Source organism: Aspergillus foveolatus (genome assembly GCF_047715535.1).
Source record: "Aspergillus foveolatus strain CBS 279.81 unplaced genomic scaffold BDW70scaffold_26, whole genome shotgun sequence".
Taxonomy (NCBI): domain Eukaryota; kingdom Fungi; phylum Ascomycota; class Eurotiomycetes; order Eurotiales; family Aspergillaceae; genus Aspergillus; species Aspergillus foveolatus.
Genome location: NW_027396090.1, coordinates 195,764 through 217,729, shown reverse-complemented (window position 1 = coordinate 217,729; position 21,966 = coordinate 195,764). Strand labels below are relative to the sequence as shown.

Sequence of the window (21,966 nt, the reverse complement as noted above, 5' to 3'; positions counted from 1 at the left end):
TTGATTGAGCGCTGCGGACGGTCCCGCAGATCGTCTCCGCATTCTCTGTTGGGTAGTGCACTTGGTGGAGGACTTGGTGGAGGACTTGGATCGCTCGATTGAGTTCGGTTTAGTGTCGCGGTCTCGCAGTCGCGCAGCCTCGAGTCCAGCTTAACCGCCGGTGCCGCAGTGCATATTATTCCTCTGCTTTTTCTCCTCCTCGTATTGGCCCGCGAACGGCCCTCTCCTGCTTTGGCTTCTGGGTCTTCTGACTCTCGAACGGAATTTCTTAGACCTTGCCCTGCTTCAACCTACCTAGTTTCAGGGACTTGCTTCTAGCAGTCTCGCTGCCATCAGTCCAATCGACGAGGTCGGATTTGCTAGCTCACGGGCGATTTTCTTTTGTCTCGTTTCCAGTCGACGTAATAGAATTTTGTTCTGAGCGGCGATTGGCAGTAGGCTTCTTTTTTTTTTCTTTTTCTTTTTCTTTTTTTTTGTCTGTCCCCTCCTCTTCAAGCCTGCCGGTTCAGGAGCGTAGTCTGCAAATGAGGTCCTTGTAGCTTGTAGGCTGTAGAACGGAGGCCTCATCCGCTACGGTATACCCTCTTAACTCTCGAGTAGCTTCATGGTTGCCCGGCTCCACTGCTTGGCTCGTCTTCGATGTAGCATGTTTGCAACTGGATCTTCTGTTGGGATATTATTTATACCTCGACGCCTGCTTTCATTTGAGGGCGTCTTTCGAGATCGATCCCTGGTTCCATTCTGAACTCAACAGCTGGGTCAACGTGGTCCAGTGCCAGTGCCCGCCTTTCCCCTCCTTGTTCCAGCCATCGGCCCATCGTCGGACGACAGTGCTATCGTCGCTTTTCCCAGACCTCGTTCCTTCAGCCATCCTCCATTCTTTCTTGCTGTACAGTTTCCGATAATAAGGTACCGATAATTAGGTATCTTGATAAGCGGATCTTTTTGCCCTATTGCCTGTCGCTCGACGCCGAAACGCGACAATCCGATCGCACACTTCCCCACGGGGCTCTGCCGACCACCGATCGCACGGATTTCTTAGAGCTCATGGCACTCTCCTGTCAGACGGAAATTGTCGCATACACCATCCACCCCAATATCTTCGTTCTCGATCGATGAGCGTGTCTGATAAGAGCCGAACATCCGCAGGTCGCCTCAAGGGTATCGGCTAAGGCTGGCTACATACTACAACAATACAAGAACATAGGAGTACAAACACAGGAGTCCCTGAAAGCAGTTCCAACTCGGCTCAGGATGGCCTTTGCGGTGACGCCCATGGCTCCTCTCAGTCAGGGTACGCGACCGGACACAGAAGTGGGATCCGAAAGCCCTGATGTCCATGAGGCCAACGGTCCTCCGCGCAAAAGGAAGAGGACTCGCAAAGTCCAAGTGGACCGTAAATTCGACTGCTCGTACGAAGGGTGCGGCAAGAGCTATTCGCGCGCGGAACATCTATACCGCCATCAATTAAACCGTATGCCCATGCCTTTCTCCCAACCCGCTAGCATGGATACTGATCCTTGGCTGCCCTAGACGCCCCCAAGCAAATCTACCGGTGCGACTTTCCCGAGTGCTACCGTTCCTTCGTCCGACAAGACCTCTGCGTCCGTCACCGCGAACGTCACACCACCCAGGGCTCGCAGCTGCAGAAACGTGACCACTTTGCACAAGCTGCTTCTACGAGTACCGGCGGGATCGCGAAATCCCAGATTGTCCACACTGCGGCCCAGTTACCGCAAAATGCACCTCCCGTCCTATCTCCGCCGGACTCTAAACGAGGCTCGACGGGTCCAGATCAACCTATCACTGCGTCGAGCATTCCCGTTTCTTCGCCGACATCTGGAGGCTTCAACCGGTTCAGTTACCAGCCCGTTGCTCAACAGCATGCTCCGGCTGCAGATGCTCCTTACTCCCAACCATGCGATTTACCGAGCACTCCTATCACAACCACTACATTCAATTCCCCGCCACTGCAGCGTCCGTTGCAAGTTGGTTCCAATACCCGTCATGCCCTGAATGGCTCGCCTACCAACGAGTTGGGTCCTGCACGATCGGCAGCGTTGGATGAGCCCCTCGTCTCCAACAGGTCTCAAGATCTCGGGGCCAATTACGCGGTATCAGCCGATCTGACGGGGTCTTTGGTAAGCCCGTCCGCATACACTGATCAAGCGGGCTTACAAATTCCTGTCGATGGATACTCCGACATCAACATGGCGCCAGTAACCTCCTCGGCGTCTGCTCCGCTCGCTCAAACAAATGGCCTAGCCCTTGACTCTATGACGGGGATGGCAGTAGGGGATATGCAATTTGACGGGCTCAATTCTTGTGTCTATCCGGTCTTCGGCGGTGAAAGCAATAGGTCTCCCTTCCATATGGGCGATGACTTCACGGCGTGGCTGTTCAATGAACCGGTGCCTGGGTCATCGATGGCTCCGCCGGCAAATATTGTGCCAGGCTTTATGGACGCGCAGATGCAAAACCAGTTTTTGATGAGCGACCCAGCATACGGAAACTTTCTGAACAGTGTCATCCCAGCCCATCCGATGAGTGTGACCAGCATCCTTGATCCCGGGTCACCGCGGGCCATCATGTCTGAGGAGAAGCGTCAGGAGCTGCTTGATCTCATGTCTACCCGGTTCAATGAGGCTGCATATTCGGCAGTGGCCAAGCGCAAGGATGCCTTGATGGACGGTGATATGGACGAAGACCGCCACGTCCTTAGTTTGTCAAAGATGCAGACCTACATTGGGTCTTACTGGTATCACTTTCACGCCCAGTTGCCAATCCTGCATCGGCCGACCTTTGTAGCTGATAAAGCGCCGAATCTGCTGCTGCTCGCCGTCATAGCGATTGGGGCAGCAACGCTGGACAGTATTCACGGACAGGATGTCACCGAGGCAGCATCGGAGCTAGCCGACTTTATTATGTGGCATTTGCGGTGGGAGATTTTCATGGAAGGAGATTTCCGGCCGCCGGCCAAACTCTGGGTCTTTCAAGCGCTGCTGCTCTTGGAGGTCTATGAGAAGATGTACTCTACTCGTGCACTCCACGAGCGAGCGCACATCCACCACGACACGACATTGACGTTGATGCGGCGCGGTAGCTCCTTGATTGGCCGCCATTCGTTCGACTCTCCTGCAAGCCTGAGAGATGACCGACAAGCCCGCTCGACCACAGGGTCAACGATGACGCCGGATTTTGCGGCAGACGACTCATGGGCGCATTGGATCAAAACTGAGGCGACTCGGCGAGTTGCCTTTGCGGCATTTGTCTTAGATTCCACCCACGCCACGATGTTTGGACACTCTGCGAAGATGGTCGCGCATGAACTGCGTCTACCACTGCCGTGCGACGAAGCCTTATGGTCTGCCACCAGTGCTTCAGAAGTGGCTCGGGTGCAGGCGAGTCTACATGCCAACGGAGTCAGGCCGGTGATGTTTCTAGACGGGCTCAAAAGGACACTCAACGGACAGCGGGTGCGAACGAACGCGTTTGGACGGACGATTCTTATGGCTGGGCTTCTTAGCGTGAGTTGGCATATGAATCAGCGCGACCTGCAAGTCAGCTCTCTTGGGGTCGCACATGCCCTAGGCGGTCGAGACAAATGGAGGTCTGCTCTACTGCGGGCCTTCGACAACTGGCGACGCGATTTTGACGAGGCACTACAACCAGGCATGGCTTCGTACCCTAACGGATATCGCGGTCGGTACGCGCTCGACGAAGACAACGTGTTTGAGTCCCGTGACGTGCTGCACGGGCTGGCCCATATGGCTTCGCACGTTGATATCGTAGATTGCCAGATCTTCGCCGGCGCTCGTCGACTGATGGGACGTGCTATCACCCCGCGGGATTACAACGCCGCACGCGAGAAGATGGTCGAGCGCTGGGCTACCAAAGCATCCGCCCGCGACGCCACCTTTTATGCTCTCAAGTTCCTCGCCGAATGTCTTTTGGACCACCAAGGGGCCCATTATGAAGGAGAGCTGTATTGCGGCCGCGAAGATTACCTTCTGAATCGACCGTGGGTGATTTATGTGGCTGCCCTTGTAGTCTGGTGCTACGGATACGCGTTAGAAGGTCCGATCGCGGGCGCCCCGGCGCTGTCAACGGTCGCGGAGCAGAGGCAAGATATGCAGGCATTCTTGCGCCGTGTGGGCGGTTGTCGGGAGCCGAGCGACCTTGAAACCATAAAAGGACGAAACCGGTGCCTTGGACTATTGATTATTTTGCGGGATGGATTCACCAACGCCCGATGGGAGTTATTGGCTGAAGCTGCAAACCTGCTGGGCAGTTGCATTGACAAATTGAGGGGAGTCTCTCAATGAGATAAAAACTGTTACTGTACACGATATACCCTGACTTCGCGGTTGCACTTGTATATGGCTTTGTTATGAATATGGGTATGAACATGGATATGGACAAGGAGTACGGAGAATAAGGCGGGTCATTGTTTACCCTTCTACCTTACCTGTTTAGAGACCACCATCAACGGTTTCACTAGACATAAAACAATTGCATAGATTTATCGTCATTCATCTACTACAAGTAACGTTAGCTAGCACCTTGCTTTGCGCCTTAATTCCTGCCTGAAAGTCGCGGCTAGCAAAGCGGAGTTCGTTTGGTTACCACAACAACGAGCCCAGCCTGCCGCCCAATCTCTCTAACGTCAAAACCATCGCTCTCCTGCATTCCACCAACAGCCCCAGACTCTCAGACGATTTGTTTTGCAAGGTTGAGATCCAATTCTAGCTACGCAGTGAGCTTCCGTTACCAGAGACATTCCATAGCTTTCCAAAACACACGAAATATTCACCATGGTACGTCGCCTCATCCGATCACTGGCTTCTCTTTTATCCCCTGCATGGAATGAAGTGAGGGACGATCTGTATTAGCTAGGCAAAGGACCCTTGTTGGAGAGCACTTTCTAGCCCTGCACTGCGCCTCTTGTTTTGGCTCTGTTGTTATCGAGCTGTCCAGCTAGCTAGCCTCAGATTCAGCCGTGGTTGGCGCATCGGCGGTTCCGACCATCCTATCCCATCTCTCTCACCCAAACACCTGACTTCAATTCAACCCCTGCATCAACTCCAATACCCATCACATCTTACCCCGTTTATCCTTCTCATTGATACAACTTGTCTTGTTTGCAAACAAAATGTCCACCCGCTCACCAGATCTTAACCACGAGCAGGCCTCGACAAACTACAAGGAAGCCTTCTCGCTCTTCGACAAGCGCGGCACCGGCCGCGTCGCCCTCGAATCCCTCGGCGACCTGCTACGCGCCTGCGGCCAGAACCCGACTCTTGCGGAGATTGCGGACCTGGAGAAGAGTGTCGGCGGCGACTTCGACTTTGAGTCCTTTCTGAAAGTCCTGAACCGCCCTGGGGGCTTTAGGGAGCCCGGTGAACCGGAGGAGTACTGTCGTGGCTTTCAGGTGTTCGATAAAGATATGACGGGGGTTATCGGTGTGGGGCAGTTGCGTTATAGTACGTTCTTCCTTTTTTCCCCTTCATGGGCTGGGAGTTCGGGTTGATCCGTTGAGTTGGGTTGGCGGTATGTTGCTGACGGTGTATTCGACAGTCTTGACGAACTTGGGCGAGAAGATGACCGATGAAGAGGTTGATGAGCTTCTCAAGGCAGTTGATACTAGCTCTGGCGAGATCAACTATACCGGTATGTTGTGTTATGTCCATGTTGAGAGGATGTCGTGGTGCTAATTGTGTAGATCTTGTTCGTACCATCCTGGCCAACTAAACGACACGATACCCTTACGTCCTCATGATTTTGTTATGATGTTCCACTTTCATAATCTATTCGATTACCGCTCCATGTATCCACAAACTGCTTAGCCTAGCCACCGATCAATACATACACCTTCATCCTAAATACGCCGCCGAAGAGAGGTCATTTGAACCAGTGTTCCCACTCTCGATCAATCGCTTTCATCTTCTCCTCATCACTCATGATTTCCGTCTCCATTAGTGCCCCAGGAAGCAGATAAACAGCTCGGTCTTCCCCTTCCCCTCCCTGCACACCGGCGCTATCTAATCCAGGCCCAGCCGCCGCACCCTTCAACCCCCCAGAAGCTGGAAAGTGTACCTCATCCAGAAAGTACCCAACGGGAATCCTGCACCGCCCACACCGTAGAAAGAACCTCTTCTCGAACCCGTCGCTGCGCCGGATGAGCGTTGGTTTGCGGTCGCGGCTATTCGTCGCAAGTAGAATCGTGTAGTGTTTCTGTATTTGTTCCTGCTCTGTATTCTCTAATTGTTCGGATGTTGATGCTGAGGCTTCCGCTGCCTGGATATCCTGGGGAAGTTCATACGAGCGTAATGGTAGGATCCGTGCACCGTCCGCGGCGTTCTTGCTTCGCGTTGGGAGGGCGCTCACGTCGCGCGTCGTGGCTATTAGAAGTGTCGCACAAAAGCGGCAGTGGTGGGTTGTTATTGGAAGAGTTGAGGGGTTAGGTGTTGGGGTGGTCATTGTTTCGATTATTGTTGTTATTGCTGAGCTTGGTGTTTGCCTTGGTTGGTCTTGAGGTTCGATGTGGTGAGAACAGTTAGATTGGGTGATATTGTAAGAAGGGGGGAGACCCGTTCCGTTCGAGTCTGAGGAATTGGACAGAGAATGTAAGTTTCTTAAACCTCTGCAAAGGTGAACGAGGTGAGCTGGAGAGAGATTGAACGGTGGAGCTGGAGCTGGAGCTGGAGTTTTCTTACCTTGGGATCTTATCGATAAGATTAGGTATTTACCATCCCCACCAAGCTGAGGCGCACGCTCGATTTCAATCTTTAGCACTCAACTCGCATCACTCGTTTGCTCTTCATCTCATGAGCTCTGTGGTACTGAAATATGCAGGGTAAACAACAGATTCAAAAATATACTCGGATAGGCACTGTCTACAGCTGCAAATGCAAGATCGGCTGAGCGTTCATTGCCCTCGCATCCACCAATTCCCTGGGATATCCTCAGTGCACCTGCCGATACTTCGCTTCACGAGACCGCTTGGGTTACTCCCTGGTCTAGGTGGACTTTCATTATTGAACACGCACACGGCGACAGTGGATTACCTGGTCATTACCTGGTTGGGAAGCTAACCGACCAACAAAGCTAAACGGATGTAACAGTGTCAAAAAAGAGAACGAATGCAGTTACAATCGAGCAGGCCTCGAGGGCCTTCTACTCTTTCTTGAAGCAAGCGAAAGAAAGCAACTTGCTGATCACGTAGCTGGCTGCCATGTGCCGTGGACATTGATGCTAGTGCCGCCATTGCCGTCCCTCGTATCCCCGCAGCCACATAATGCTCGTCAACATCCGCATTTGGAAGCTTCACCTGTCGAAAAAGAATGAGTGAGAGGACCCTGAACTTGACAGAGGCTTCAAGGAACATGGCAAAGGGCATTGATTGTGATATGCTGCGCGGCATTTTGGGGCTGGCCTTGCTGCTACCCAACGTAGCAGTCAACATAGGGCCATGGACAAAGTCCCTTCGCGATATCTCTTTACAAAATAGGCTGAAATTCCCAATTGCCTTCAAAAAATCTTTGACCAATCCAAGGCAAAAGCACTGAACGGTTCATTGATTGCACGACTAGGAGTTGCAAGTCAATATGCACAGCAGGGAGTAATGAATATGGTCGAGCCCAAGAAAATAAAGACACATGAGAAGAAAGAGCGGTGAGTGCAGCCCGGGTCTAGTGTTCCCTCGAAAGTGCTTAGGTTAGGGCCGTTAGGATAGGGTGAACAACGTTAACAAAACGGAGACGATACGTTGCAGTTATCTTTTTACAACTATTCTGCTACGCACGGTCTTTAATAGTCAACCTTCATTTAGGTTTATTCTTGATCCTAATGCCTTATTATCGGTGGGATTAGGTGATGCATGAAACTGATAGACAGCTATAATGGCACATGCTTGGCGACAGCTTGCTCACTCATTGAAGATGTTACGTCGATTACATCCTTTGGTTCTCATGATTTTCTTACGTTGAGAATAAAAACAAAATGTAAGTGATGGCATATCTCATTTCAAAGTCTCGCTTTTAGGTAGACGGATCAACATGGGTACACTACACCGACAGACATGGACCAGAACTCCGCAACTCCAAACTCTAAGGAACGATCAAACGCCAGCGTGCTAAGTTTCAGACCCTAAAGTGGGACAATGTGGAGTGGGAAACAAAAGAAACAGATCACGCCGCATCCGCGGTGGGAATGGGCTCTGGGATCTTAGTTGGCTGCTCGCCGGCACGGATGACGCGCTGGCCAGAGCCATCACGCACGTACTCCACGTTCTCCTTCTGAGCGCGCTTCCAGATTTCGACTTCACAGCCGCCGCGGATAACACCAACACGCATGGTAGAGAGGAGGTTGTGTGCGGCGTTGGAGTGGTAGTAGACACCACCGTTGAACATGGCGGTGGCGTCCTTGCCAATACCAGAGCTGATCATGGCCTTGCCACCGGGGTGGTCTTTGATGAAGTCGGTGACATCGTGAACAACACCGGCAATAGCCACGAGACCGCGGCCGTTCTTAGCCTGCTCGACGTAGTCGTCCCACTCCATGACGGGGAGCTGGTCGAGAGGAGTACCCCAATCGAGGGTGGCACGCTTACGGTCAAGCTTCTTCTGGAGCTGCTGGACACGACCCTTCTCAATCTCGTTGGCGCGGAACTTCTTCAGGTCATAGGCAAGACCAAGCTGCTTCCAGGCCCAAATGGACCACTTGGTGGGATCGTACTGGTGCCATTCGATGGCGTTACGGTAGTCCGAGGGGAACTCGTGGTGGAAGTTGTGGTAGCCCTCTCCAAGGGTGACAAGAGCGGTGATAACGTGGTCACGAGGTGAATTGCGGTCATCGAAGGGCTGGTCACCGAGCCAGTGGGCCAAAGAATTGACGCAGAAAGTCGCCTGCTGGACGAAGAAGATACGCAGAATGCCGGCATACACGAAGCCGCCCATCCAGTCACCCCATCCAAGACCAGCAACAAGCATAGGCACAGCCAATCCCATCGTGAAGACGACCTTGAGGTAGTTGCGGTGCTGCCATACAACGACGGGGTCCTCGTTCAGGTCGGAAATATCGGTACGGCCAATACGCTTAGGGTTCTGCTTCATCACCATCCATCCAAGGTGAGAGTAGAGCAGACCCTTGCGAACGGAGTACGGGTCTTTGTCGGTATCGGTGTAGCGGTGGTGAGCTCGGTGGTCACGAGCCCACCAGCGGATAGAACCTTCGACGGCACCACCACCAACGGCAGCGAGCCAGATACGCAAAGGAAGGGTGGCGGAGTACGAGCAGTGAGCCCATAGACGATGGTAACCTAAGGAGGTCAGCATTCGGCATTAACGACCCTGGAGCTCGAAGCTTCTTACCTGCTGTGATACCGAGACCGGTGAAAAAGTAGTAGATGACGGCCCAGATGGCAGTCTTCAGCTGCAGTGGCACCCAGAACGCCTGAATGCACCCATAAAGTGGGATACCGATGATCAGGAAAACGTTCAGCCAGTTCACATGCTTGTACCAGTTATGGCGGTTGATAGCAGTGTCAGCGATGTGAACCTTCTTGGCCTCCGGGGCGCGAGCCCTGATGTCCGCCGTTGGTGCAGACATGGCTTTCTCTAAGTGACGGTTGTTTTGATAAGTGAAAAATGAAAGAGGGCGAGTATTTAAACAGAGGAAAAAAAAGGTCGGCCTGGGCGAGGTCGACTTCGAAGGGTCCACTACGGCAGGACTCTGTGGGAATGATGTTGGGGAGCAGATCAACGGCGCCTGCGTTGATGCAGAGGCGGACGACTCAGCCAGCCGGAAAGTTAGGAAATGGAGTGGCCAGACAATTTGTAATTGGAAGAGACAGAATCATAAGATATCATAAGATCCCGAGGCAAAGACTGATTGCTGGAGGCCATGATAGGGACGGACGAACAGGGGAACCAGCCAATTGATGTACGGCTTGGAAAATCGCATCTTGTTGGGAGGCAAATCTCCATCTTTTTGTTGGGTCAAGACGACGAATGCAGGTCCGGAGTATCCCCAACAGAGTGGCTCAGGCACCCGTTGTGTGGCTCAACTGTGGCTCGCGGCTGCTATTTCCGCGCTCATTCTGGACCGTGAGTCGACGCATTATTAGTAAGGAGGCGTGCATCACGTTATGCACTGGGAGACTTCGGAGTACATCGGAACCGGAGCAGAGTGCCGCGACATCTTACATCGTCATGACATCTGCAACCTCTTGAAGCGACTCTGAAGTCAATCAGCGAATCCCCTTGAACAACGTCATACACTAGACCTCGAGAGGTTCACTACTTGGAGCCCGTGCACACCATTTCTGTCCTGTGACAACGCTTAAAATGGTACAAGTTCCGAGGTCTCGTTCTAGAAGAACTCTTGCACTGTACAGAGTATCTGTAAGGCTGGAGTGGGGATAGGTTTGCTTATTCTATCACTAATGGAAAAGCCGTTTTGCGGGGAGTTAGCAAAGTGCGTGACTAAAGGTAATGTTTTATTGGGCGCGATCAAAATCTGATCGATTAACGTGCCAACTCCAACGTCCCCCGCACCGTTCAATGCAGGAAAAGCTGTTAGATCTCAAGATCACAGTGGACATACCACAGGCAGTGCAGCACAGGGCTTTGACAGCTGACACCCTGCGTTACAGCCAGAACGTGGCAGACTCCGACCGAAGATTCGGTGCCGCCCGCCTCGCTTGGCTGACTGAGATAAGCTTTGGGGCGCTCGCACACGAACGGTTTATCTTAAATTGATTTCTGCCCGCAGGCGATAACATTTTGCATTATTCATTGCTACACTCACGGTCTCCGCAGACGTCGGTCTCGCGAACCGCGGTCAGTCTATATAGAATGGCCGTCCCGTCATTGTCTGATGTTTGACCCAGGAAACCGTCAATCCCCGCCAATCTTACAGGCTCCCGCATGATACGTCGAGATTGATCGTTCAACGGTGGATATGGACGGCCCAGATCAGATCGGGCCAGACGCCAGCCCCAGGAGGACATTTAGAGACCGCGTGCGACGAGCTGCTCGTGCTTTTACCACGAGAGATGGCCTGATTGGTGACTACGACTATGGCTTTCTCTTTACACCAAGACTTCCATTTGTGAAGCAGAAAAGGAGGGCTGCGCCGTTCTTTGGTCTTGAGGATAAGATTCCACTGGTCCTCGCTTTGCTTCTGGGATTGCAGCATGCGCTGGCGATGCTTGCTGGAGGTACTTCTACTGAAACCGAACCGTTGACTCATGCTTATTCTTGCAGTTATTACTCCGCCAATCCTGCTGGCTGGATCGTCTGGGGCCAACTTTGGCGCCGATGAATCGCAATACCTAGTCTCGACCTCGCTTATTGTGTCAGGGCTTCTTTCCGCAATTCAGATGTTCCGTCTGCATGTGTACAAGACTCGCTACTACGTCGGCACCGGACTGGTTTCGGTGGTAGGAACTTCGTTCGCAACGATTACAGTTGCAACCGGGACGTTTAATCAGATGTACTCAACTGGATATTGCCCAGTCGATGGCTCAGGAAACAGGCTGCCCTGTCCGAAAGGTTATGGGGCACTCCTAGCCACCTCCTGCCTTTGCTCGCTTCTCGAAATCGGGCTTTCCTTCATGAGCAGCAGGCTGCTCAAAGCCCTCTTCCCGCCAATCGTCACTGGTCCAACTGTCTTCCTGATTGGTGCAAGTCTAATCGGCAACGGAATGAAAGACTGGGCCGGCGGTTCTGGCACCTGCAGCAACAATCCGGGCAATGGCGCTCTTTGCCCCAGCGCCGACGCACCGCACGCCCTTCCTTGGGGCAGCGCCGAGTTCATCGGCCTTGGCTTCCTCGTTTTCGTCACCATCATCCTCTGCGAGCGCTTCGGGTCCCCAATCATGAAATCCTGCGCCGTCATTGTCGGCCTGCTAGTCGGCTGCATTGTCGCCGCGGCCTGTGGCTACTTCGACCGCTCCGGCATTGACGCCGCCCCCGTCGCATCCTTCATTTGGGTGAAAACATTTCCATTAACAATCTACGCCCCGCTCATTCTCCCCCTCCTCGCAGTGTATATGGTCATCATGATGGAATCCATTGGCGACATCACGGCCACCTGCGATGTCTCCCGTCTCCAAGTAGAGGGTGCTACTTTTGACTCTCGCATCCAGGGCGGTGTCCTGGGAAACGGCATAACATGTCTTCTCGCCGGCCTCTGCACCATTACCCCAATGTCCGTATTTGCTCAGAACAACGGCGTTATCGCCCTCACCCGCTGCGCAAACCGCAAAGCTGGCTACTGCTGCTGCTTCTTCCTCGTTGTTATGGGCGTCTTTGCAAAATTCGCCGCGGCTCTTGTCGCCATTCCTTCATCCGTCTTGGGCGGCATGACAACATTCCTCTTCTCCTCCGTTGCGATCTCCGGCGTCCGAATCATGTGCAGCGTTGACTGGACCCGCCGCAATAGATTCATTCTCACGGCTTCGTTCGCGGTCGGTATGGCTGCCACACTTGTACCAGATTGGTTCTCGTATTTCTTTACGTATAGTGGTGACAACCATGCGCTTGAGGGGCTTTTGCAGGCCGTCGAGCTGGTCATGGCAAATGGATTCGCGGTTACAGGGTTCTTGGGTCTCCTACTGAATTTGATCCTGCCCGAGGATATGGAGGAGGATGTTGTGGAGTCCGAAGAGGACTATGAAGCCAGGACTGTGGTTGGGATGCAGGGCGGGAGTGGGCCGGATTCCTCTGGTCAGAATGTGAAGGCCTAATGAACTGCAAATGAACGCTCATTTGGCCTGACTCTGGAATTATTTGCTTTGCATCTTTTTTGGCTTTATAAGTTGCATATACTATAATTACATTTGTCCATATATACTATGTATCTAATTTCGTACCGCGCGACAATCGTACATACATCAGTCTCTTCGAAACGCTTGATGAGCGAGGACAATTCTAAATCCCTTCCACAACTTCCCCCGGCGCTAACATCTTGATATAGCAATGCTCGCCCGTCTCCAATACAGAAATTGCATCACCAACCTGTATTCGCGATTCTGCAGTATTGGTTGTCAGTAGATCCATCAACAGCAAGAAGAGAAGAGAAAAGTGTCTAGGACATATTCTGAACCATTTATCATAAGAATAAATAACGCACCTTCAACAGCCGGAACTGCCTGCATCCCCAAACAAGCATTCGTCAAATCCCCCTTATCAATCCTCCTATAGCTCTTCAGCGTCCGATCCGGCTCAGAAGGATGTCGAGTTCCTGTGTCCGGGTCGACGTTGGGTAGTTTGCACCGGACTGTGCGGCAGGCTGTGTAGATTACTAGCCCTTGTTCTGCGTTGTCTCCTTCGTCATCCTCCTTAGATGCTTTCTTTTTTGCAGTAGCTGGAGAGATACGAATAACTTTCCAACCATCTTCCTCAAACGCCTTCGGACCCTGGACGATAATATTTGCCCTGAAACGCCGAACGCTTAGACCAGGAATATCTTTTGCACACCGCGCATTCACATCCCGCACGCTAGAGAGAGAAAGGATGTGGATTGGGTAGGCGTCTGCGAAGCCTGTTTGGGGCTGGAACCCTATTTCTTGTTTCCGGGGTGCGTTACGGTAGATTTCGCGCGTGTGGGTAGGGTTCACTCGGAAGAGGGTAATATGGCGATGGCTGCTGATGGCGGTAATTCTGTTGGCTAGGTTGAAATCTGGGAAGACTTCGTTGAGGAAGTCGTGGAACGACGATGGGATGTATTGCCCGTAGTTGTACGCTAGCGGGTTGTCTTTCCAGATCTTGACACGCTCGAGGGGGGCACCAGAATCCAGTTTCGTATTTTCAGACTCTTGGGGTTGATACAGAGGGACCGTGAATGACGCCTCTCGAGCGACTAGGCCGAGATACAACCCCATTTGGAAAACGGCTGAGTGTACTGCATTCCAGCCCAGGCCGCGATATGGATTAGGACGGGGGTAGTAAACCAGCATTACTCCACCTGACCTCACCTCTTCAAGGTCAGATCTATATCCCTGCATATTAGTATCAGGAACCCAGATCTCTGGACGAACGAGAGCAAGGTTGTTGAAACCCCTGTTACGAAGGGTTCTCGCAATCCAATTTCCCTTCTCATCTAGCTCCGCAAAGCAGAACTGCCGGTCAAAGGCCAATCCCGTGGGCACTATGTCCGACTCGTCAAGTTCGATGCCCTTGCAGCTCTTTATTGGGTACGTGAAGAGCGCTTTAATGCGCCATGCGGGACAGCCGCGCTCATCTGTGCTGGATTCTGAAAAGCCACTGCTGTATTTTGGATCATATTCGTCATGAAGGTTGCTTTGGCCTCTCGGAAGGCCTATTCTTCGACAGCCGCGTGGCGTAATAGCAGAGGTATTCTTGGCTGAGAACCTGACGACAGCGTAGATTGTGAATATAAGGACGCCTGAGATGGCGAGGATGGTATTGAGTATTATGACACTTTGTTGGGGTTCCAGAATTGCCGGTGTCCACGATCGCTGAATGCCTTGCATCAACAACAAGTACAGGGCACCGTGAATCCTGGAAGGCTAGTTTCTGTATATAAAATATGACCAATGTGACCGAACGTTTAAGTTGAGAGTGATATTGGAGAGCCGATGCAGATCTGAACGATTGTCTCCTATTGGTCGATCCTGATTATCAGATTGGGAGTAGCGCGATACCATCCCAACCATATCACGTGCCTGTAATTGGCCCAGCTTCCCTTTCTGGTAAATCCACTCAAGCTTAGCATCCAACACTGCGCTTCTTGCGCCAGCTGAAGACATTGGCGCGGTGCAGTACTTCGAATATCAACAGTACAATTTCTGAGGGTTGGAATGGGACTTTGTTCTCAGACTCACCGTCGATTGATGTTCCAAGATGGACACGCAAGAGCTGCTCAGCCCGGCAAATCAACGACCCCGTACGCAGTCTCTCGACGCTTGTAGTAGCTTGATCTGACAAATTCAGGTCCTGTCGTCTCTTATTCCGCATCACAATCCTTACAGGCGTCAGCCGCCCTCAGTGTTGGTGCCATCTCAACTGGTATCACCCAACTAAATAATGCGATCAGTCCGCTCCCCGCAGAACAAGATGATGACGCCGACTCCCGCGGAATCCCTCAGGGCCAAGTAACAGAAGTCTTTGGACCGCCTGGTGTTGGGAAGACGTCTCTCGCGTATGTCATCCAGGAGTTCCCGTATGCAAGCCTAACTTATTTGAAGGCTCAACATCGCCTCGAACGCTCTCCTTGCTGGCGGGAAGGTGGTTTGGATTGGTATGCTACCTGGTTCTTCCTTAAAACGCAGACTGATCCCATTCAGATACTGGCTCACCACTGCCCCGGTTACGTCTTCGCGATGTTCTACAGAAGTCCATTGAGGCATCAAGATCACCTCAAACAGCGGAACAACTTGTGCAAAACCTGACTCATATTCGAGCCCAGTCTCTGCCACACATACTCGCTCTCCTACTACATCCCCCGTCAACCTTTCCACCCCAGGACTGCAGATTACTAGTCGTCGACTCTGCCTCAGGGCCCTTTGCGTCGTACTTCCCAAATCCCACGGAACTCAAGGCACGCCTTGCGCAGTCAAAGAATATCGATAAAGCGCAGGTCCAATGGCTCATGAACAGAAATTCTAATGTTACAAGTGATCTGGCGAATCAGCTGATGAAGTTGGCGACAACCCACCGGATGGCAGTTCTTGCCATCAATCAAACCCGGACTAGAATCAAAGGCCAGCCACGTGCCACTCTGTGTCCAGTTTTAGCTGGCGGGGCGTGGGAAAGTAGTATAAGCACTCGGCTTGTTCTGTACCGCGATCTTCTGGCCACTGAAAACACTACTGAGAGTATTCGGTGTGCGGAGGTAATGAAAAGATCTGGGAAAATGTTGGCAATGCGGTTAGGGGCGAATATTGTTCAATTTGTAATTGAAAAGGTATGGTCGCATATTCTGAGTATTTCTAATTGGCTTACAAGGGACAGGATGGGCTGCGTGCTTTGGACGATCAGCCGTCCTCTCGTACGACCGCTTTGGACCTTGGCGAAGCACGGGACACACCTCTACAGAGAAAACGCAAGGTTGACGAGATCGCAGATAGCGAGGATGAAGGTGATTCCGATGCAGAATACGGATGGGTGGACGACGACGGCTTCGCGAAGTGACACTGTACGGGAAAACGAAACACGATGCTCCCAGTTCCTTCATGGCCACATACCACTATGAATACACACTCCGAAAGTCTTCCACAAACGGTCAACCCTCTGTCAAAATATGCCAAATCCATGCTAAACCTCGCCGCCTCTTGGGCGTCTCTCAACCCAGGTTGAAACTTCCGTCATTGCTAAAATCTTGTCGTCCGGCACATCGATGTTTGTTTGAGATGGAGGCGCTTTTGAAGCCGCGTTCATCATTGAGCTGTGACCGAGATTGACCCCGCCACGGACGGCCGCCGACACTCCGCCTGGGGGACGGGAAGCCTGGAGAGAGCATAGATGGATCGGGCTTCCGACCAAACCGGTGCGTTTATTGCCATGGACAACGTCGACGAGCTTTCCGAGAACTGCAAACTCCAGCTTCAACTTCACGCTGTAGACGACCCCCTTCAACGTTATTTGGATGGCATACAAGCTGGCGTACTCAAGTCCCAGAAGCACTAAGTCCATTGTGACAATCATCACGTTGATTCCCACTAGCTGGTGCATTATTTTCCGGTTCTCGCGGCTGGAGGTGAGCTGAAGCATCCTGATTGTCTCCCAGACATATAGTACTGAGATGATGACTTCCTGGATCGTGAACCCGGTCATCTGAATCTTCTCCATGACGTTATAGCCTACCACCCAAGGCTCGTAAGCGACGACATTGGCCCCGTACGTCAAGACGGTTGTTGGCACGTGCAGAAGGAAGACATTTGCTATGATCATGTACAGAACGCGATGGAGGATTCGTTCGTCCCGAAGCACAAGATGTAACCGAGAATAGAGGACGAAAGATTGGCCTGTCACCATTGTCCACCAGCCGACAGTAAGGATACTGACAGAGAACGTTGAGTCAACATGACTGAAAAACTTCAACAGGAAACCGATTGAGTATGGCACAACTCCCACAACCCCGGAGATCAAAAGACTCCAGAAGTATAGCCCCTTCCACCGCCGAAAAGTGGAGAGCACCAGAACGACGAGCTCAAGGACATTGTAACAAGAGAGCGCGATAAATATCGTCAAAACCGCCAAGAGACCTTCACTTCTATGTTCACCCGTAAGGGACCCTGAGATTCCATCATAAATGTCTTGGGCCATCGACACCATATCGTCAATGCAACTGCAACTGGGAACTGGTCAGTTACAGGACAACAAGAGGAGAGATGGAACATTGCCCGTTCTTCAAAGGAAAAAAGACCCCAGCACAGAAGATTTTAATATCGCCTGTAACGGAAGCACCCACCATCCAATCTCAAAGGGAGACGGTCAAAGAAGCACAGAAGTACCGCACCAGGAAACACTGTCAAGCTGGGCCATGGTCCTGGATCTAGCAATGTTTTTATAAAGAACAGAATAACAGTATATGCACACAGACCACTACACCGTCTCCTCTTCCTCAAGTAGCCATCCATTAAATTGCAAGCAAACAAAACCAATAGTAACGACAACCACCACAAGGACTTCGAGCTTGCTTTGAAAGCCGCAACGGCAAAGCAAGACGCCGATCCCGCCTCAACCAGTTACTTCTATCTCTCCATATCCGGAACTCTGCTTAAGAACGTGCTCAGTGACAAAGACAGAGGAGTCGAGGCCTGGAGTGACAGTGACAATCAATCGACTCCTGTCCCGATTTCCACCACGAAGAACCCAGACCAGATCTAAGACCAGGACCAGTTAAACGGCGCAACGATGAAACAACGCAACAAGGGATTCAGGGTGCTAATGTTGCACGAGGCCGCCGGATGTTGACTCCTATGCATGGTGAGTCTGGAGAATGAGGGTGATAATATGGAGAGAGACGCCAAGGTCAGGCCAGTAATACTTCTTTTTCAAGTCTACAGCCTAGGGCACACGACCATCATTCTGAACAAAGAGGAAAAAAAGAAAAAAGTAAGTCAAATGTGCACCACGGTGTGATTGGTAAAACTGGGACATGGGATTTAATTTTACCAGACTATGACTAGACTTTATCTGGGGTATGAAAGATCTTTGGAAGGTTTGGGGCCTTGGGTTCCTAAAGAGGTACAGGTGGCAGGGATTATACGAGCTCTGGCCAGTTAAAAGAGGTTATGGAGAGGGCTGGGAGCATAGGGTTGGGCCTAGCTAGAGTCTAGACAGGCACAGATCCGCTGGAGAGTCCCAAGTGAGATCTCAACAAACATTTCTCTAAGCCAGTCAAACTATAGAGTCGCTAATCTCTCCAATGAGAGGGGGAGCAAGAGATTTAAGCTATCAACGATCATTTCTGGGCTCCCTGGGTCACCAATCTCTCAAGCAAACACGAAGAACAAGGAGATTGTGCCCCAGAAATGAAGACCTTTGCTTCAAACGATGCGAGAAGAGTCTACCTAGTCCAACGCACTGCACTGTATCGGGCACCCTATGGAGCGTGCTGTACAGGGCATCAAGGCATAGGCTCTCTTTCAACCTAGGACTGTGTAACACGCATGTAGTGAGCCGGTTCCGGTGACTGGGATGGTGCTACAATGTACGCCCAAGATACAGAGCATGATGGTGGACAAAGTTTTCCTTCCCATCCGAGGATGATTGTCAATCCATGAATGGACCCAGGGTTGCATGTTTAGAGTTGCGTTGGTTGGTTCTTTGTGGCTTCCTTAGCAGCCCCTGCCGCCACTATGATATTGCGGGGAAGCTCGTTTGTTTAGGGAGGTCACTAGGCGCACAGATGGCTTACTTTGGTGTTGCCTTTTTGTTCCTTTTCTTTTCATTTTTTTGATAGACATGGAAAGTGGCGTAGCGCGTTGCAGCCGTCCTATCAGCATCGTATGGTTGGAGCCCATGCTTCGGGACTAAGTGACACAATGTAGAGGGAGAAAAGCGAGTAATTCTTGTCAGACTCAATAGAATAGGAGTCTATTATGCTACAGATCTCGACGGGATTAACATGAACGAATCATTTATAGACTGGTCAGGTAGTCTTCGATCTCCTCTTTCGTAAGCTTCCTGAATCGGGGACCACGGGCTCCTTCAACGCCCTCGTAGCCAAGCAAATGATCGGCGGGAGGGCCAACGATGCCTATAGCGACAGTTAGCTTTTCGCGCCCCGAGTTGCGAATACTCTTCCAGACACTCACCAATTTCTATCGTGTCACCATTCATCTCGCCTTCGATTGTTTCCTTCAAAGTCAGTAGAGCAATGTGGATGGCATCTTCAAGCTCGAGCCCCTCCGTGTAACGCTTCTCAAGGAACGTCTTTGCACTCGTGGCGTGCTTTCCGATGGCCGTAGCCTTCCAGGGGTAGTAGCTGCCGCTGGGGTCGACCTGGTATAAGCTGGGACCTCCCTTCAGAATGCCGCCTGTCTTTCCGGTAGCCTTTTTGGGTTCTTCCTCCTCTCCCTTCTGAGCCTGGGCCGTCTCAGGCTCGACACCCTCGTCCCAACCCGCAATCAGCAAGCTGACACCATATGGTCGGACACCACCGGACTGCGTTGCCTCTTGAACGACGCGGGCAACATCCTGCACTAATATCCGGGTGGGGGGGTATTCATTGTAGATGCGCTTATAGCCGGTGTGCGAGACCTTGCGGGCCTTGTCGACAAGCACTCGGTAGTCGGGGCTCATGCCGGCATAGACCATGCCGATGTCGGGTGTGATGAGGGAGATCTTGGAGAGCGAGGGGGGATCAATCAAGGGCGAGGAGGACTTCTTCTCAGTGGCCAAAACGATTCCATTTGTAGCTGCAGCGAGAGTTCAGTAGCTGTCACGTCTAATCGGAGGTCAGTCAACTGTACCTTTGATTCCAAGAGCGGTTACTCCTTGGTTGACTGCGTTCAATGCATATTCTAATCAATTAGTACGGTCGTTAAAATGGCCAGTTAAGACTCATACCAATCTGAACGAGTTTCCCGCTAGAGGATTGTTAGCAAGCTGTGGTGCCTCATAATTAGAGCTCCGCTTACCTTGGAGAAAAGGTGGTCAGGGAGAAAGAATATCTGTCGGCCATCGGGACGTCTGTATATCTCTGCAAGCTTCACAGTGACTAAATGTCTGGGGAGATGGAAGGAGATATTCAGCAGAGTTATTGGAGGAGATGGGATGGAGGATAGCACTGGCGGGTTGACGTGTGAGCCTGGAGCCTTCAGCTCACATCAGTTTACCAGGCCAAAGTCGGAAGGCGGTGGCAGTAAATCGGAGCTCCTCCATCTCCACTCGCCCACTCATCTTCGTCTCGTCTTTTGCTTTTTCCGTTTATTTTTTTCCTGCTCATCATATGGACTGGATGGCTGTGGATGACGACTGCACATAAGCATTCTTCCTTTCCTGTAATTCTCACTTATGGTATATTCATACTATGCGGCCACCCTGAATCGACAGTACCATGGAAGGGCTGAATATGCCAACCTGGCAGTTTCCTACGGAATCGCCAACAGATTCCGCAAGTCCCGGGGGAAATCAGAACTCTGAGTTTACCCAGCAGGCTGGTGACTCGGGTGCTACCTCTGAGCATCCCAAAAGGCATTATCCAAGTCGCTTATGTCGCATTTGCTTGGAGACCGTGCCCCCAACCTTTGTTCCTCCTTCAGAACATATGCCTGGCTTCCTCCAGCGCGGGTTTCGTGTCGTTTACGAGTCTGAGGATCCGGAGCTCGGGCGCCTTCTCAAGCCCTGCAAATGCAAAGGTTCATCCCGTTATGTCCATGAGGGATGCCTCCAGACCTGGCGATTATCCAGCCCCAGCCACGACAAGAGACGCTTCTGGAATTGCCCGACCTGTGGCTTTCAGTACCGGCTAGAGCGCCTCACTTGGGCGCGTTGGATCAATAGCGCAATCAGTCAGATAGCCTTGACTTGCCTCGTTTTGCTTTTGACAATTTTCTTGCTTGGTTTCATTGCTGACCCTATCATTAACTTTTACATTGACCCTGTGGAAACGGTGTATTATGCCGATTACTGGGAGGAAAGTAGTTTACTTGGCGCCAAAAGTCCTACATGGATTGATCACTTTCTAAAGGGAATGACATCGCTGGGGTTGCTGGGTTTCGTCCAGACTCTTTATGGGCTCGCGCCATGGCACTGGTCCACCGTACGATCGTCCACCATTGTCCGTGGTCGTGCCGGCACTGGGAGGGATCGAATTTCTTCTATCCGCTGGATCGTTGTTGTGCTCGGCATTGCGAGTTTTTTCTGGGTACGTATCCTATGTGTCCCCATGCATACTCCTCCTCGGCGGCCGCTGACTACTCGCAGGCCGTCTACAAAGGCGTAAGGGCGTGGAGCCGTTTGATGTTGGAAAAAGCAAGTGGACGTGTAATGGACGTCCCGTCACCCGACGACGATGATGACGAAGCTGAGGACAGCCGCCCGAAAACCGAGTAGATTCGGGTGCTAGTTTGCATCCGACCTGGCGCAACTTTGTAATTTCCCAAATCGCACAACTTTAAGTTGTCACGGTCCTGTCAATGACGTGCCAATTAGTCAACGTGCGAATAACGACACCGACCCTCTTAACCTCGGAGGAGTCTGAGAGATAGATACTGTTGGGAACGTTCTGTTCCCTTCTGTTCCTCTATCTCGTTAAACCAGATGTCCTTCGTGGGAGGGTCGAATTGCAGACTCGATTTCTTCCGGCGCTCTCGCAGTGGGCGCTTTCGATTGAGGTGCGGTACATCGTCTGTTATGTAGTGAGTTTTGATTAGGAATGAATAACTCTGTTCAAAATAGCCCATTCAGACTTATAAGTGAGTGTTCTTTCAGTGCTTTCACTTACATGTGTCACAGACAGACACTATTTCCTTCAGGGTTGTCAGAC

General features: G+C 51.7%; 10 protein-coding genes across 10 annotated transcripts; 5 read left to right on the top strand and 5 right to left on the bottom strand.

Moving 5' to 3' along the window:
- Window positions 1-613: 613 nt before the first annotated feature.
- BDW70DRAFT_136866 (putative C2H2 finger domain protein) lies at window positions 614-4,521 on the top strand. Its single transcript, XM_073736945.1, has 2 exons — window positions 614-1,474; window positions 1,534-4,521. Exons 1-2 carry the CDS (start codon window positions 1,255-1,257, stop codon window positions 4,323-4,325), a joined length of 3,012 nt encoding a protein of 1,003 aa, XP_073595692.1. The 5' UTR covers window positions 614-1,254; the 3' UTR covers window positions 4,326-4,521.
- A 521-nt stretch (window positions 4,522-5,042) lies between these two features.
- BDW70DRAFT_136864 (putative cytokinesis EF-hand protein Cdc4) lies at window positions 5,043-5,883 on the top strand. Its single transcript, XM_073736944.1, has 3 exons — window positions 5,043-5,483; window positions 5,578-5,670; window positions 5,723-5,883. Exons 1-3 carry the CDS (start codon window positions 5,153-5,155, stop codon window positions 5,749-5,751), a joined length of 453 nt encoding a protein of 150 aa, XP_073595691.1. The 5' UTR covers window positions 5,043-5,152; the 3' UTR covers window positions 5,752-5,883.
- An 18-nt stretch (window positions 5,884-5,901) lies between these two features.
- Window positions 5,902-6,480, bottom strand: BDW70DRAFT_160304 (uncharacterized protein; the record flags this gene model as incomplete). Its single annotated transcript, XM_073740819.1, has 1 exon — window positions 5,902-6,480. One exon carries the CDS (start codon window positions 6,478-6,480, stop codon window positions 5,902-5,904), a length of 579 nt encoding a protein of 192 aa, XP_073595690.1.
- A 1,336-nt stretch (window positions 6,481-7,816) lies between these two features.
- On the bottom strand, window positions 7,817-9,756 carry BDW70DRAFT_55734 (stearoyl-CoA 9-desaturase sdeA). Its single transcript, XM_073744279.1, has 2 exons — window positions 9,372-9,756; window positions 7,817-9,319 (listed from the first exon to the last, which is right to left on the bottom strand). The coding sequence occupies exons 1-2, from the start codon at window positions 9,607-9,609 to the stop codon at window positions 8,190-8,192; spliced, it is 1,368 nt and encodes a 455-aa protein (XP_073595689.1). The 5' UTR covers window positions 9,610-9,756; the 3' UTR covers window positions 7,817-8,189.
- Window positions 9,757-10,890: 1,134 nt separating this feature from the next.
- Window positions 10,891-12,929, top strand: BDW70DRAFT_136858 (nucleobase:cation symporter-2 family protein). Its single transcript, XM_073736943.1, has one exon. It carries the CDS (start codon window positions 11,252-11,254, stop codon window positions 12,749-12,751), a length of 1,500 nt encoding a protein of 499 aa, XP_073595688.1. The 5' UTR covers window positions 10,891-11,251; the 3' UTR covers window positions 12,752-12,929.
- Window positions 12,930-13,063: 134 nt separating this feature from the next.
- Window positions 13,064-14,500, bottom strand: BDW70DRAFT_168404 (MOSC domain protein; the record flags this gene model as incomplete). Its single annotated transcript, XM_073742457.1, has 1 exon — window positions 13,064-14,500. One exon carries the CDS (start codon window positions 14,498-14,500, stop codon window positions 13,064-13,066), a length of 1,437 nt encoding a protein of 478 aa, XP_073595687.1.
- A 249-nt stretch (window positions 14,501-14,749) lies between these two features.
- BDW70DRAFT_55718 (uncharacterized protein) lies at window positions 14,750-16,222 on the top strand. Its single transcript, XM_073744278.1, has 5 exons — window positions 14,750-14,913; window positions 14,961-15,168; window positions 15,215-15,267; window positions 15,314-15,933; window positions 15,981-16,222. Exons 1-5 carry the CDS (start codon window positions 14,871-14,873, stop codon window positions 16,158-16,160), a joined length of 1,104 nt encoding a protein of 367 aa, XP_073595686.1. The 5' UTR covers window positions 14,750-14,870; the 3' UTR covers window positions 16,161-16,222.
- Window positions 16,223-16,283: 61 nt separating this feature from the next.
- BDW70DRAFT_160299 (uncharacterized protein) lies at window positions 16,284-17,294 on the bottom strand (the record flags this gene model as incomplete). The annotated part of the gene is made up of 1 exon (XM_073740818.1): window positions 16,284-17,294. The coding sequence occupies one exon, from the start codon at window positions 17,292-17,294 to the stop codon at window positions 16,284-16,286; it is 1,011 nt and encodes a 336-aa protein (XP_073595685.1).
- A 1,224-nt stretch (window positions 17,295-18,518) lies between these two features.
- pre8 (proteasome core particle subunit alpha 2) lies at window positions 18,519-20,266 on the bottom strand. The gene is made up of 5 exons (XM_073736942.1): window positions 20,117-20,266; window positions 20,046-20,065; window positions 19,949-19,999; window positions 19,292-19,894; window positions 18,519-19,233 (listed from the first exon to the last, which is right to left on the bottom strand). The coding sequence occupies exons 1-5, from the start codon at window positions 20,158-20,160 to the stop codon at window positions 19,115-19,117; spliced, it is 837 nt and encodes a 278-aa protein (XP_073595684.1). The 5' UTR covers window positions 20,161-20,266; the 3' UTR covers window positions 18,519-19,114.
- Window positions 20,267-20,535: 269 nt separating this feature from the next.
- BDW70DRAFT_160297 (E3 ubiquitin-protein ligase MARCH) lies at window positions 20,536-21,533 on the top strand (the record flags this gene model as incomplete). The annotated part of the gene is made up of 2 exons (XM_073740817.1): window positions 20,536-21,345; window positions 21,405-21,533. 2 exons carry the CDS (start codon window positions 20,536-20,538, stop codon window positions 21,531-21,533), a joined length of 939 nt encoding a protein of 312 aa, XP_073595683.1.
- Between the last annotated feature and the right edge of the window lie 433 nt (window positions 21,534-21,966).

Bases quoted from the DNA above. Each gene is read 5' to 3' on its own strand.
- BDW70DRAFT_136858 (XM_073736943.1), top strand. From the start codon at position 11,252: ATGCTTATTCTTGCAGTTATTACTCCGCCAATCCTGCTGGCTGGATCG.
- pre8 (XM_073736942.1), bottom strand. From the start codon at position 20,160: ATGGCCGACAGATATTCTTTCTCCCTGACCACCTTTTCTCCAAG. The intron at 20,000-20,045 runs GTATGAGTCTTA...CTAATTGATTAG, and splicing joins CGGGAAACTCGTTCAGATTG to AATATGCATTGAACGCAGTC. The intron at 19,234-19,291 runs GTGAGTGTCTGG...CTGTCGCTATAG, and splicing joins TGGTGACACGATAGAAATTG to GCATCGTTGGCCCTCCCGCC.
- BDW70DRAFT_55718 (XM_073744278.1), top strand. From the start codon at position 14,871: ATGGACACGCAAGAGCTGCTCAGCCCGGCAAATCAACGACCCC. The intron at 14,914-14,960 runs GTACGCAGTCTC...TGACAAATTCAG, and splicing joins CCCGGCAAATCAACGACCCC to GTCCTGTCGTCTCTTATTCC. The intron at 15,169-15,214 runs GTATGTCATCCA...ACTTATTTGAAG, and splicing joins GTTGGGAAGACGTCTCTCGC to GCTCAACATCGCCTCGAACG.
- BDW70DRAFT_136866 (XM_073736945.1), top strand. From the start codon at position 1,255: ATGGCCTTTGCGGTGACGCCCATGGCTCCTCTCAGTCAGGGTACGCGA. The intron at 1,475-1,533 runs GTATGCCCATGC...TGGCTGCCCTAG, and splicing joins ATACCGCCATCAATTAAACC to ACGCCCCCAAGCAAATCTAC.
- BDW70DRAFT_136864 (XM_073736944.1), top strand. From the start codon at position 5,153: ATGTCCACCCGCTCACCAGATCTTAACCACGAGCAGGCCTCGACAAAC. The intron at 5,484-5,577 runs GTACGTTCTTCC...TGTATTCGACAG, and splicing joins TGTGGGGCAGTTGCGTTATA to TCTTGACGAACTTGGGCGAG. The intron at 5,671-5,722 runs GTATGTTGTGTT...CTAATTGTGTAG, and splicing joins TGGCGAGATCAACTATACCG to ATCTTGTTCGTACCATCCTG.
- BDW70DRAFT_55734 (XM_073744279.1), bottom strand. From the start codon at position 9,609: ATGTCTGCACCAACGGCGGACATCAGGGCTCGCGCCCCGGAGGCCAAG. The intron at 9,320-9,371 runs GTAAGAAGCTTC...TGACCTCCTTAG, and splicing joins CGGTCTCGGTATCACAGCAG to GTTACCATCGTCTATGGGCT.